The sequence below is a fragment of the Cnephaeus nilssonii genome (genome assembly GCF_951640355.1).
Source record: "Cnephaeus nilssonii genome assembly, chromosome: 1".
Lineage (NCBI taxonomy): Eukaryota > Metazoa > Chordata > Mammalia > Chiroptera > Vespertilionidae > Cnephaeus > Cnephaeus nilssonii.
Window position 1 is genome coordinate 7,572,815 of NC_137072.1, and position 13,945 is coordinate 7,586,759.

General features: G+C 42.0%; 1 protein-coding gene across 1 annotated transcript; it reads left to right on the forward strand.

Annotated features, from left to right (window-relative positions):
* Nucleotides 1–2,286: 2,286 nt before the first annotated feature.
* On the forward strand, nt 2,287–3,072 carry LOC307102239 (3-hydroxyacyl-CoA dehydrogenase type-2-like; the record flags this gene model as incomplete). Its single annotated transcript, XM_079775737.1, has 1 exon — nt 2,287–3,072. One exon carries the CDS (start codon nt 2,287–2,289, stop codon nt 3,070–3,072), a length of 786 nt encoding a protein of 261 aa, XP_079631863.1.
* Nucleotides 3,073–13,945: the final 10,873 nt, after the last annotated feature.

Below are 13,945 nucleotides of genomic sequence, written 5' to 3' on the forward strand. Positions count from 1 at the left end.
AAAAGCAAAAGCTGAGTGGTTATAAAAATGTTTCCAATACTCACAGAAGGGGATTTTTACTTGTTTTTGTTTAAAATATCTGGATCTGTAGAGACACAAGGGTTGTGTAAATAGTTTTGCCAAAGTTGGCTCAGTTTCATGTGCTTATTTTTTAAATGCCATGAAGAGTTTACTGCCAAATATTGATGCCAAACTGGAATTTGACTTTCACACTGTTAAAATGATAAATGATCCTCTTTTACCTTCTGTGCAATCTGCCCAGAAATAGTAGAGATTCCATAGCCTACCAAAATGATTTTATCTTTTTGAGATAACTTTATCATTCCCTTCATTTTAAAAAATAGAATAAAGTTTCCTAAAATATAAAAAAGATGTTTCCTTCTAATTTGTTGCCCAGGTATCCATGTTGTATCTTAATCTAATGGCCAAATATCTTATGTAAATCTTTTTTTTTAAATTTACCTTTATTGTTGAAAGTATTATATATGTTCCCTTTTTCCCCCCATTGACCCCTTCTAGCCTGCACCTGCCCCCCAACCGAGGCCTCCACCACAATATTGTCTGTGTCCATGAGTATGCATATATGCATATAAGTTCCTTGGTTGATCTCTTCCCACTCACCCTCCCTCACCTCCCTTTGAGATTCCTCAGTGTGTTCTATGCTTCTGATTTTATTGTCAGAAGAGCAGGCCCTCCACTTCAGAAAAAAATGAAAATTGTAAGTAAAATGTTCACACCAAAACATCTCTTATGTTTCCCAGAAAACCCCCATGAAGTGATATAGAACTCCTTTTTCACTTTCTAAAAGTGATACTAGATATAGATTTGTTTATTGTCTTCCATGGTTTTCAATTAGCAAAATACAATCTAAGACCTGCATAGGAATTGTCAAATCCGAAAAGATGCTGAGGCTACCAAAGCTAAGTTTGAAGAGTTATAATATTATTAATAGAAATATTTCTATAAAAATGCCTTGAAGATTTGTCAATGACTTTGTAATCCATGGTTTGTTCTTAACTTCATGGGAAACATGGATCAAATTCTTAGGACATAGCTATATACTGCACCCCAATAAAAAATTTTACTCTTCTATGTTTTTATATTGTTGGCAAGAAATTGACCACAGTCATTTATTATCATTATCAGACAGGTTTTTGCTTCCTTCGGATGGTGACCTGAAGTCTCTGCTATAAGCTGCATCTAGAATTTGTATATTAAACAACAAAAGGACAATCACATTGCATTAAGGGAAGAACAGTATTAGATACTTTGAACTACTGATACTGCAAAGAGTAGGATGTTGTATACAGGTTTCCAAGCTGACATGACTTAGACAACTTTCAGACTATACCAGTTGAGTGAGACATTATATAGAAATTTCTTCATTGTCCAGAAACAAATGGAAGCACACTGCTGATCCCGAATCCAATAGAATTAATTACCCAGGATTAAATAACCGACAAGTGTAATTTGACTGCGGTGATTTGTGTGGAATATTATTGATGATATTTTCAATATTCTATTTTTATGGATAGATGAAGTCACTATCTCTAAGCCTTGATCTAGTGGACTATATTTTTTTTAACGGAAATAAAACATTTTAATGGTATCTGGTTGTCGCTGACCCCTACCTCCTCTTGCCCTTGCCCAGAATTCAGAAACAAGCAAACTTTTTTTGAGTTTCCTTACATTTTAAGGCAACATAGTCATTTGCATCCATTCAGTGAAACCTGTCTTCCTGTTTACCAGTATGTGATTGGACGAATTGTATAGCCACCGCCTCATCGTAGTGTCACATTCGAGAATGATTCTCATTTCATCGGGCATGGCAATCCCACTATTAAGAAACGAGTTGACTTTATATGTGAATCTGGTGCTTTGAGCCCCTACTCACCAAGGATATTGTGAAATATTTGCCACAGAGTCTATGAAAATGTCAGTAAATCTCTCGGACAGCTCACCTAAAGCCTGGTTTGCAGGGTGCCGTGCCCAGGGGCAGCAGGAGGCTGTGTCCCTCAGGGAAGGCGTGGGCAGCGCCTGAGAGGCGAGGGGCGGGGCCGGCCGCGGGGCGGGGCGGGGCGAGGGGCGGGGCCGGCCGCGGGGCGGGGCGGGCGAGGGGCGGGGCCGGCCGCGGGGCGGGGCCGGCCGCGGGGCGGGGCCGGCCGCGGGGCGGGGCGGGGCCGGCCGCGGGGCGGGGCGGGGCGGGGCCAGCAGCGGGGCGGGGCGGGGCGGGGAACGGGGCGGGGCGGGGCGGGGCCGGCCGCGGGGCGGGGCGGGCGTCGGAAGATGGCCGCGGTGAGTCGGGGCGTGAAGGGCCTGGTGGCCGTCATCACCGGAGGCGCCTCGGGCCTCGGTCTGGCCACGGCGGAGCGGCTGGTGGGACAGGGGGCCAGTGCGGTGCTCCTGGACACGCCCCGCTCCGACGGGGAGGCCCAGGCCCGGAGGCTGGGGAAGCGCTGCGCCTTCGCCCCCGCCGACGTGACCTCGGAGGGGGACGTGCGGGCGGCTCTGGCCCTGGCGCAGGAGAAGTTTGGCCGCGTGGATGTGGCCGTCAATTGCGCAGGCATCGCGGTGGCCTTCCAGACCTACAGCCTGAAGAGGAGCCAGGCCCACCCCCTGGAGGACTTCCAACGGGTTATCGACGTGAATCTCGTCGGCACCTTCAACGTGATCCGCCTCGCGGCCGGGGCGATGGGCCGGAACGCGCCCGACCCGGAGGGCCAGCGCGGCGTCATCGTCAACACGGCCAGCGTGGCTGCCTTCGAGGGCCAGGTGGGGCAAGCCGCCTACTCCGCCTCCAAGGGCGGCGTGGTGGGCATGACGCTGCCCATTGCCCGGGACCTGGCCCCGCTGGGCATCCGGGTGGTGACCATCGCCCCGGGCCTGTTTGGCACCCCGCTGCTGACCACCCTCCCCGAGAAAGTGTGCAACTTCCTGGCCAGCCAGGTGCCCTTCCCCCGCCGCCTGGGCCACCCCGCTGAGTTTGCGCACCTGGTCCAGTCCGTCGTGGAGAACCCGTTCATCAACGGAGAGGTCATCCGGCTGGACGGCGCCATCCGCCTGCAGCCTTGAAGTGGGGGGGGGGGGGGGGCGGAGAAACACACTCTGCGCCCGTCCTGCCCGGCAGCCTGTGCTGCAGCTCGGGAGGAGGCCCAGCGGCCACTGTGTAACTGCCCACTAACCGCCTTCTGTGCCTAATAAAGTCTGTTTCTTACAGGGGGAAAATGAAAAGAGGAATTTACCCAAACTCACGAGGACCGCACACGAAATCTGGCAGAGAAAATGTCCTGTAGTTGGTTTTCTGGCTTTGGAATAGATGATCACATAAGAGAAACTTCTCCAAACCCAGCCTGAGATTCGGTATCAGAACCTCGGGACAGGAGTTAGTCCTCCGGCATTTGCACTCGGCCAATACGGAATGGCCCTAGCTTCACAAAGCAAACTCAGCATGGTTAGTGACTACTCTTACACACTCATTTGTATATTAAACAGTGAGAGGACAATCACAATGCACTGTGGAGGTATTAAGTACTTTGAACTAATCAGGTCAAATCTAAACCCACAAACATTTCTGTGAACAAAAATAATCTGAAGATTACTTATTATCTCAAGGTGATAAAAAGTAAAAATATTAAAAAAAACACAAACAAAACACGACAACAGACAACAACTCTGAAACTTAAAGGAAAAAAGTTCTTTTTTTTGAGGTTTTATATTGAAAGGTAACTGAAGGGTTATCTAGGAGAATAACTTGTGCAGGACATTGTTTACTACTGATTTGTAGTCCCAGACTTGATAGGACATTTCCTCAGTAAAGGAATTAATTCCTGTCAGGTGGAACAGGTAATCCAAAAGATTATAGATTATGGCCTGTTGGACTTCAACCAGTTTTGTATCTAATGGAGCAATTATATAGTAATAGCTCTTCATTAATTTACTCTCCATCATTTAATTAGTTGAATAAGTTTTCATGAATCATGAATTTGTAGGAGATATGTTTCTTAATATTTTAAAAATTATACTTTAATAAATATCATTAGTATACATCTATGGAACTAAAAAGAGGGAAACATCATTAAAACATCCCAAATGATGCCAACTTCCCACCACCAGCTATCAATGGAATATGATGTTAGACATCTCTCCAGCTGTATGTCTCTACTAGATATATACTGAAGGCATTCATGGCAAAGATACGTATATCTGGAAATTTTCCTACTAAAACCCTTTTAGGGAGGATAATTTTGGTGGGAATTTTTTTTACTAAATGTTATCATTTATAATTATATGAATTAATATATTTCTAGATGATTTTTGTTTAACAAATTTTTTCTCTTCCATGCTTTAGAAGTTCATATTTACTCTCTAGAATTTTAGGTTTCTGGAGATATTTGGGGTAATATTTGATACTTAAAAACTCACATACAAATGTAAATTATTTTTAATTTATCTTATCAAGTTGATAACTGAATCTTTTTTTCTATATCAATATGCTCTATTTTTCCGTTACCTTACTGATGTATTGATGGCATGTTCATATTTCAGTTCCTCTGATGGCCTGCCATCTATTTCCAGATACCCAAGAAAAAATTGTCAACTAATCCCCAAAGGCTTTCATTTTAAGAATAAAGTGAACTCATTCTATCTTCAGTCCTTGAGCCTTTTGAAGAATTGCTATAAAAAGATAATTATTTCCTCTTGTACTAATTTCAGTTTTGTCTCTGTCCTTTTTAATCTTGCATTACAAATTTTTACTTTGTAATATTATTTTAAATGCCAAAAAAATATGCATTTGAGGATAGTCATCTTCATCTTAGTAATAAACTAAATATATTCATATTGACATTGGGCAATGGCAAAAACATTATTCAGTATACTCAATATTCACTAACTCAGTAATTACATAATTTTTATAAAGTAAAGGGTTTCTTTTAAAACCACAAGACCAGAACCCCATTTCTCATCATCTATTTAGCATAACCTCAAGTTTGAGTCTATTTTCCATTCATAAAAATGAATCCCTTGAATGTCATAATTCCAGCATATTTCTTTTCTACACTTTGTGAAAACACAGACATTTATTTTAATAGTATTTCAATACAATTATTAAAATTTCAAATTGAGTCATCCATCAACTTTTTTAAAAAGGTCATAATTCTGTTCACTAATGTTGACAATGGCTTGCCCTAAAAATGATCATAAAACTATAACTATATTATCACTCCATTAATTTAATCTTATGAATAGTGGTTTATTAGAATGAAAAATGTTATTGGAAAAATGTGCATTTTTTTTCAAGGTTTCTCTAACAAAGCTGTATCTCTTACTGATAGTAAGCACCTTCATCATTACAAGAAGACAACAGTACTTCCTTTACACTTTACAAAGGCATTTATTTATTATCTGAATGAGATTATACTTAATTCCAAGAACAATTAAATAAATCATTTTATTTATAAAGTTTTTCAGCACCATATTTTAATACGATGTAGTATTTGAATTGAACCAACCTGTTGGTAATCAGTGAAGATAGGAAACCATGTTGATACAAATGATTGTTCTAACTTAAGTGGTTGGCGACCTCTAACACTTGTGCTAGATGTTGGCACACTGGGACATTGGGACTGGCAACCAGATTCTGGCAGGAGCTCAACCCCTTCGGACTTTACTATTTAGAGTTATTGTTACATTCCTGTCCACTGACATAGGCACAATCAATACCAATATTGAATTTCACAACACTTTCCTGCCCTTCAGGTCAACCCATCTGTATTAAACTCTATAATACAAATAAAGGAAAGGAAAATATTTTAAAATCTTGAAAAGGGTGATTTTATTAAATATTTTTATTCTACTGTAGATTATCATAATATTTGAGATGTAAGAACTTCAGTGTTTCATCAAGTGACATCATCCTGTTTTTGTGTGACAGCCACAATAATGGGAAACTCACTATGTTTTGAAGACAAGAGTCTATCTTTTTATAGTTGAAGGCATAAGCAAGTAAAAGAATTGAAGTGTGGCCCTAGCCGGTTTGGCTCAGTGGATAGAGCGTCGGCCTGGGGACTGAAGGGTCCTGGGTTCGATTCTGGTCAAGGGCATGTACCTTGGTTCAAGGCACATCCCCAGTAGGGGGTGTGCAGGAGGCAGCTGATGGATGCTTCTCTCTCATCCATGTTTCTATCTCTCTATCCCTCTCCCTTCCTCTCTGTAAAAAAATCAATAAAATATATTAAAAAAAAAAAAAGAATTGAAGTGTGGCTTTAGGTCTACACCATATTGGCTATGGTGATGTAAATGAAAACATTTGTATGTGTGAAAATTCTATAAACTTACTCATTGTTAAAATTAAATAGAATAAAAAGAAAAACAATTTCTGTATTATTTCAGGCTCATTTCTAATAGTTTTTGCATTTATTAATCTATAAAAATGTACAAAGTAGGTAATGAATGGTAGAATTAAAGTACCACTACATACCCTTTAATGTCTGCCATGTCAGCACATTCATTTTTTTCCATTACTACTTCTCCAAACTAGCCCAAACCATTAAAGTATTTTGCCTGTACAATTTTCAATTACATATCTACTTGTTAATGGATTTCTCTTTCTATTGTTAAACAATCAAACAAAATTTCTCATGAACAAGTAATTAATTTCACACTAAAGAGTTATTCTTAAAAAGAAAAAAATTCAGTCTCCCATGCAGAAAGAGCCAGTAGAGCCAACGGTACATAAACCTCTAGTTATTTCAAGACAGCCATTATTATTAAACACCATTTGGGTCAGCTTTTGATTCTAAAGAAAAAGATCCCATGTTCAATTGAAAAAATAGAGGAATATTCTTACTTTATCCTGCTATTTAAGAAGGATTTTAGACTTATTTGTAATTTAAGAGAACTTTTGGAAGAGTCTGCTATTCTAGGTTTATCTTGAAACATAGGCCTACTAGAAATATAAAAGTTTCCACTGTGTTGCCCAAGACCAAACCAGAGAGGGTCAGACCAGCATTACCACCATTTGTCCACCATCCAGAACTGAAATGTCATGGCTGACATGTGCACATAAGAAACTGTTGGACATTGAAATTGGGTCTCAAAAGACCTGTTCTCTCAGAAAGAAACTCACTACAGACTGATTCATTTGCCTGTCAGCATAATCATTATTGCTTGTCTCATTTTCGGTTCTTATAAGTGTATTTCTAATAGCACATGATCTCACTCATCTAGGGGAAATAATGAACAACATAGACTGATGAACAAGAACAGACCCAGAAACAAGGAGGCATGGATCAGACTGTCGGGCCTCAGAGGGAGGGTAGGTGAGGGTGGGGGTAAAGGGGAGAGATCAACCAAAGAACTTGTGTGCAAGCATATGCGCCTAACTAGCGGTTAAGGACAACAGGGGGGTGGGGGCATGTGTGGGGAGGGGTGTGGGCTGGGAATGAGGGGATGAGGACAAATATGTGATACCTTAATCAATAAAGAAATTTAAAAAAAAGTTTCCACTGTGCATAATGCTGCCATGAACATTGGGGAGCATATATCTTTGTGAATAAATGTTTTCAAATTTTTCAGGTAGTTACCCAGAAAATGGGTTGCTGTTCATATGGCACCTATGTTCTTATTTTTTGAGGAACCTCCATACTCTTTTCTATAGTGGTTGTACCAGTTTACCTACCCACCAACAGTGAATGAGGGTTCCTTTTTCTCTACAACTTCTACAACATTTGTTATTACATATCTACAATGGATAACTACTCTGCCATAAGAAAAGATGAAACACCTCCATTTGTGACAAGGATAATCCTTGAGAATATCATGCTAAGCAAAATAAGTCAGTCATAAAAAGTTAAATCATATGATTTCACTCATATGTGGTATGTAAAAATGAAAACAACAAATGAACAGAGGAAAACAAACAAAAAACCGTCTTAGACACAGACAACAATATGATGGTTACCAGAAGGAAGGGGGTGGTGGGTAGTAAAGGGGGCTGAATATATGGTGATGGAAGATGATTTGACTTTGGATGGTAGACATACAGATGATGTATCATAAAAGCGTTCACTTGTAACCCTTATACTCTTATTAACTAATGCTACCCCAATAAATTTATTTTTAAAAAGAAAAAGAAAAGAAATTCAAAAGTTTTTTTAGAAATATGGAACTCATAGGTTGAGAAATTTAATATGTTCAATCCGGTGTACAACTAGACTTAAGAACAAAACGTCACACTTGTTTTTGTTTTTTTGTTTTTCACTCTGATTCAATCTCTACCCAAAAGCTAGAATAATAATTCTAGAATATAAGCAAGTTCATTATTCTTATTACAACACAGCAATGATGTCTTCATGGCCTGTACATGTATTCCACCATGCTCTATGGGGTATTATATAGATTCTGGCTTTTTACTTTTCCAACCTTAACTCATTGTAATAATTGAAACTATTATAAATAGTTATGTGAATAATTATAATGATAATGGACAGAGGACTTAAAAAGACAAAAAATGAAGACTGACCTCATAACCATAATTTCACCATCCAGGGAATTCTTTCCAAGGAAGAAAAATAGCTTTCTGTTTCAAAATTTTCTAAAACGGAAAAACAGGTTCCTCAAATTGCCCTCATCACATTAAGGCTCCTCTGTAAGAGTAATAGGTCACTCAACTATGTTTATCAAACAACTGTTTATTCTTTAAGGATCATTTTGTACCCTCAATTCTGTTTTCATCAACCCTAAAATTTTATATAAAGAAATTTATTCATGATCATAAGCCCCCACATTGAAAATTTTGCCTTAAATCAGAGCACAACAATATCAGAAATATATTGTCCTTAACTTAGACCTCCAGAAGTGGTACAAAGAGTTTATCAAGGTTGGTGTGTCTCTTTATGAAATAATTGATCAACAAGGCATGGCTTTATCAACAGGTTATTTTGGTGTTCTTTAAGGAAGTTGCTCTTTAAACATCAGTCATAGTATCCTTTTTCATCTCTGGCTTTTTTCTCTGGCTTTTCGTTTGTTTGGATTATCCCCTTTCTAGAGAAGTCCATTTAAAAATTTCTTTCTCAGAGGGGTTTTCCTGTCCCACCATCTACATAGGACCTTCATTTTCTCTATTACAGTGCTCTGTCCATTATCTTAATAATTATTTATAATTTAAAATGATGTATTTGCTTACCAAATTGTTTATTACTTATTTTTCTCCATTAGATTGAGGAACTCAGAGACGAACAGGCTGTAATATATCCAGGCTGTAATATATATTCAAATATATCCTGTAATATATATTCAAATATATCCTGAATGATTGTGAAATGTATTCTAATTTATCTGTTTCCTGAAGTAGTTTGCAGGGAGGATTTCCTAGGGAGAGCCACAAGACAGTATTTCTTTTACTCAGGATATTTAGATCCTAAGAGAAATGTTTACAATAAACCACAGGGTGTTTTTCTGTGAATATCTTTCTGTTCAAAGTATTCACCAATTAGCTGTGACCTCAGCTGATGACCGTATCATTGATATTATTTTTTTTTTAATTGATATTTTACAGAGAGGAAGGGAGAGGGATAGAGAGTTAGAAACATCGATGTGAGAGAAACATCGATCAGCTGCCTCCTGCACACCCCCCACCAGGGATGTGCCCACAACCAAGGTACATGCCCGTGACCGGAATCGAACCTGGGACCTTTCAGTCCGCAGGCTGATGCTCTATCCACTGAGCCAAACCGGTTTCGGCTGATATTATTGTTATTTTTATCTTTCATTTCTGGCATTTCCATTTGAGTCTTTCTTTTACTTTCCTTCTCTATGTTCTTAAGCATGCTTTTTCTACTAGATCCATTAATATATTAATAATAGTTATTTTAAATTTCTCCTAAGGCTGTTCCAATATCTGAATCAGCTTCAACATCACTGATTTATCTCTTAATAATGATTTTTGTTTTCATTTTTGTTTTATGTGTATCCCATAATTTTTATTTTATGAGAGACATTGAGCATAAAACAGTAGAAGTTGAGATAAATAGTATTTATATATTCTCTTCTGTTGGGCTGTTTGTGCAGGAATTTGTGTCAGTCTAGTTAGAAGATGATCTGGGTTTCGGTATCATTGTTGCTATCATCACCTTCAGTGCACTACAATTTTCATACTCTTCTAGTTTAGGGTGGGAGCTGGGTTTAAACCTTATGTTTAGGGTGGGAGCTGGGTTTCAGAAAGTTTTTCCTTGTGTTCATGCTCCATTCTCCACTTTCAGTGATCTATCTGCCAGAGAGCGCTCTATCCCCATGCTCTTGCCAGTCCCTAGTGGCACAATGTTGATGTTTGCTACTTGGTGCTAGGCATGTGAAAGTCAGAGTAATTATCTGATGCCCTAGTCCAGTCTCGGTCTAAGGCATACCCTGTATACCGCATATATATACTAGAGGCCCAGTGCAGAAAATTCGTGCATGGCGGGGGGGGGGGGGGGGGTGGTGTCCCTCAGCCCAGCCTGCACCCTCTACAATCTGGGGCCCCTCAAGGGATGTCTGACTGCCCATTTAGGCCCACTGGGATCGGGCCTAAATGGGCAGTCGGACATCCCTCTCACAATCCAGAACTGCTGGCTCCCAACCGCTCACCTGCCTGCCAGCCCGATCACCCCCTAACCATTCCCCTGCCAGCCTGGTACCCCTAAATGCCTTCCCTGGCTGGCCTGGTCACCCCTAACTGCCCTCCACTGCAGGCCTGGTCGCCACCAACTTTCCTCCCCTGCTGGCCCGGTCACCCCTAACTGCCCTCCCCTGCCAGCCTGGTTGCCCCTAACTGTCCTCCACTGCCAGCCTGGTCATCCCCAATTGCCCTCCCCTGCTGGCCCAGTAACCCCCAACTGCCCTCCCCTGCCGTCCTGGACGCCCTTAACTGCCCTCCACTGCCAGCCTGGTCACCCCTAACTGCCCTCCCTTGTCATCCTAGTACCCCTAACTGCCCTCCCCTGCAGGCCTGGTCCCCCTCACTGCCCTCCTTTGCAGGCTTGGTCCCTCCCAACTGCCCTTTCCTGCTGGCCATCTTGTGGTGGCTATCTTGTGTCCACATGGGGGAGGCCATCTTTGACCACATGGGGGCAGCCATCTTGTGTGTTGGAGTGATGGTAAATTTGCATATTACTCTTTTATTAGATATTAATTTATGCACTAGAGACCTGGTGCATAAATTCGTGCATGGGTGGGGTCCCTCGGCCTGGCCGGCAATCGGGGCTGATCAGAGCCGGCTGGCCTGGGGGAGGGACTGTGGGAGGTTGGCCGGCAATGGGAGGTTGGCTGTGGGAGCATATTGGCCACCAGGGGGCAGATCCTGCATTGAGCGTCTGCCCCCTGGTTGTCAGTGCAGATCATGCATAGCTACCAGCTGGTTGCCCATTCAGTCATAACAATTGCTGAGGCATCCTATCTAATAAAGAGGGAATATGCAAATTGACTGTCACACCATCACAAAGATGGCAGCACCCATAGCCACAAGATGGTGGCACCAGTCCCCTCCACCCAGCCGGAGTCCCCTAGTCCCAGGGGGCGGCAGGTGTGCAGCAAGGCCGGACCTGCCCTTAGGCTTGCCTGCCGCCGGAATCCCCCAGTCCTTTCAGCTCCGACGGGGTGGGGAGGGTGGCAGGTGCCAGAGTACCCTAGTCCTTTCAGCTCCTCCAAGAGGGTGGCAGGTGCACAGAGTGGCCTGACCTGCCCTCAGGAGGGTCAGGCCACACTGCACACCTGCCACAGGAGTCCCCCGGTCCTTTCACAGAAAATGGGTTGCCTCAAAAGTTGGTTAAGCTTCTTAGGACAAAAAGCATTCAAAATCTTTGAAAAGTGAATTCCAATATTTATAAAAGTTTGGACTAGATAATTCAAGGTTATTTCCACTACAACCTTCTATAATTTTGTGATATTAACATTATGAATTCACATAGTACCAGCTGTATTGTATGTAAGCAGATATTATTTAAAGGAATGGCCATTATTATTAAAACAACTCATAAAACCACACTGTATGTCAAGGACATTCTGTGTGATTTTCCTAATGACTGGAGTTAATGCCCTTAAACTGGCAGTGGGACATCCCTGAGGGGTCCCAGATTGGAGAGACTGCAGGCCAGCCTGAGGGACACCCCCAGGCACGAATTTCATGCACCAGGCCTCTAGTATATATATAATTATCTATATATATAAAAAGGTAATATGCAAATTTGTCAGGGACGTCTTTACCGTCACGATAGGCTCTAAGCCTTAACAGTCATGACTGGCATGGCTCAGAGCATGCCCCCACCCCAGCGGACACACACAGGGGTGTGGACCTGCTCCCAGTAGCCGTGGTGTGGCTCAAAGCACGCCGCCACCCCAGTGCACATACACAGGGGTGGGGGCCTGCTCCCAGCGGCCGCGGCACGGCTCGGAGCACGCCTTCACCCCAGCGGACACACACAGGGGTGTGGACCTGCTCCCAGTAGCCGTGGTGTGGCTCAAAGCACGCCGCCACCCCAGTGCACATACACAGGGGTGGGGGCCTGCTCCCAGCGGCCGCGGCACGGCTCGGAGCACGCCCCCACCCCAGCGGACACACACAGGGGGGCCTCTGCACCTTTTCTGACCGCTCGTTGGCTAAGCTCCCTGTACGCTGCCACTGGCAGTGTTCTTGGTAACTTGGGTAATAAGAATCCAAGAAGGTGATCTAGGGTTTTTCCACCTCACTCCTGGAGGGGCTGTGTGGGACTTTCTCAGCATTTGTGTGGCAGCCATACAGTGTCCAACTGCAATTAGTTTGGGGCAAGATTTTCCCATTTTACAGAGCTCAACAGAAGAAGACCTCTGCTTGTATCACTATAGATACTGATCCCAAGCAGTTTCCTAACTTCTATCTGTAGGAGAGGGATGAAGAGTATTTGTCTAGTTGATAGATGAAAGCCATTGCTGGCCCTCCCTCAATAGTTCACCGTTTTTGCTTCTTTAGGAGTTAAAAGGAAATATATGCACCTTTAATCGTTTCTCCCAATAATTGCTGATCAACTTTTACAGGCAATTCCAAGAGGAGCTTTCATATGCATTTGTCCTTCCCTCAATCCTTTTCATGAACTTCCATTTGAGGATCATGGAAAAGTGTGAACTACTCTTATCTCTGGAGCCACAACTACTCACCTTTGAAATTTCAGTTTGGCCTTAAAAATGTTAAAATATTAGCGGGTTTATTTTTTTTCCTACTTGTCTTATAATTAGCATTTCCTCTTATGATCTGCACAAGTGAAAAAATTCATGGATTTCATGTGTCATGGATGGTCTTATGAATTGGATATTATTATCACCGAAAATACATGTTTAGGGGATAAATCCTAACTCCTGGTACATGTACATATGACCTTATTTGGAAATAGGTATTTGTAAGATGTAATGTAGATAAGGTCATGCTCAAGTAGAGTGGGCCCTTAATCCAAAGTAGCTGGTTTCCTTATAAGAAAGAAGAGACAGACATAGAAGTAAGGTGGTCATGAAAAAACCGACAGAAATTGGGTTGATATTTAATCCAAGCAACAAAATATATCTTTTTTTCTTTATTGATTAAGGTATTACATATGTGTCCTTATTGCCCTCACTCATGCCCTCACCCTCCTGTTGTCTGTGTCCATTGGTTAGGCTTATATGCATGCATACAAGTCCTTTGGTTGATCTCTCCCCCTTACCCCCACCCTCCCCTACCTTCCCTCTGAGGTTTGATGGTCTGATCACTGCTTCTCTGTCTCTGGATCTGTTTTTGTTGATCAGCTTATGTTGTTCATTATATTCCACAAATGAGTGAGATCATGTGATATTTATCTTTTTCTGACTGACTTATTTCGCTTAGCATAATGCTCTCCAGTTCCATCCATGCTTTTGAAGGTAAGAATTCCTTCTTTTTTACCGCAGCATAGTATTCCATTGTGTA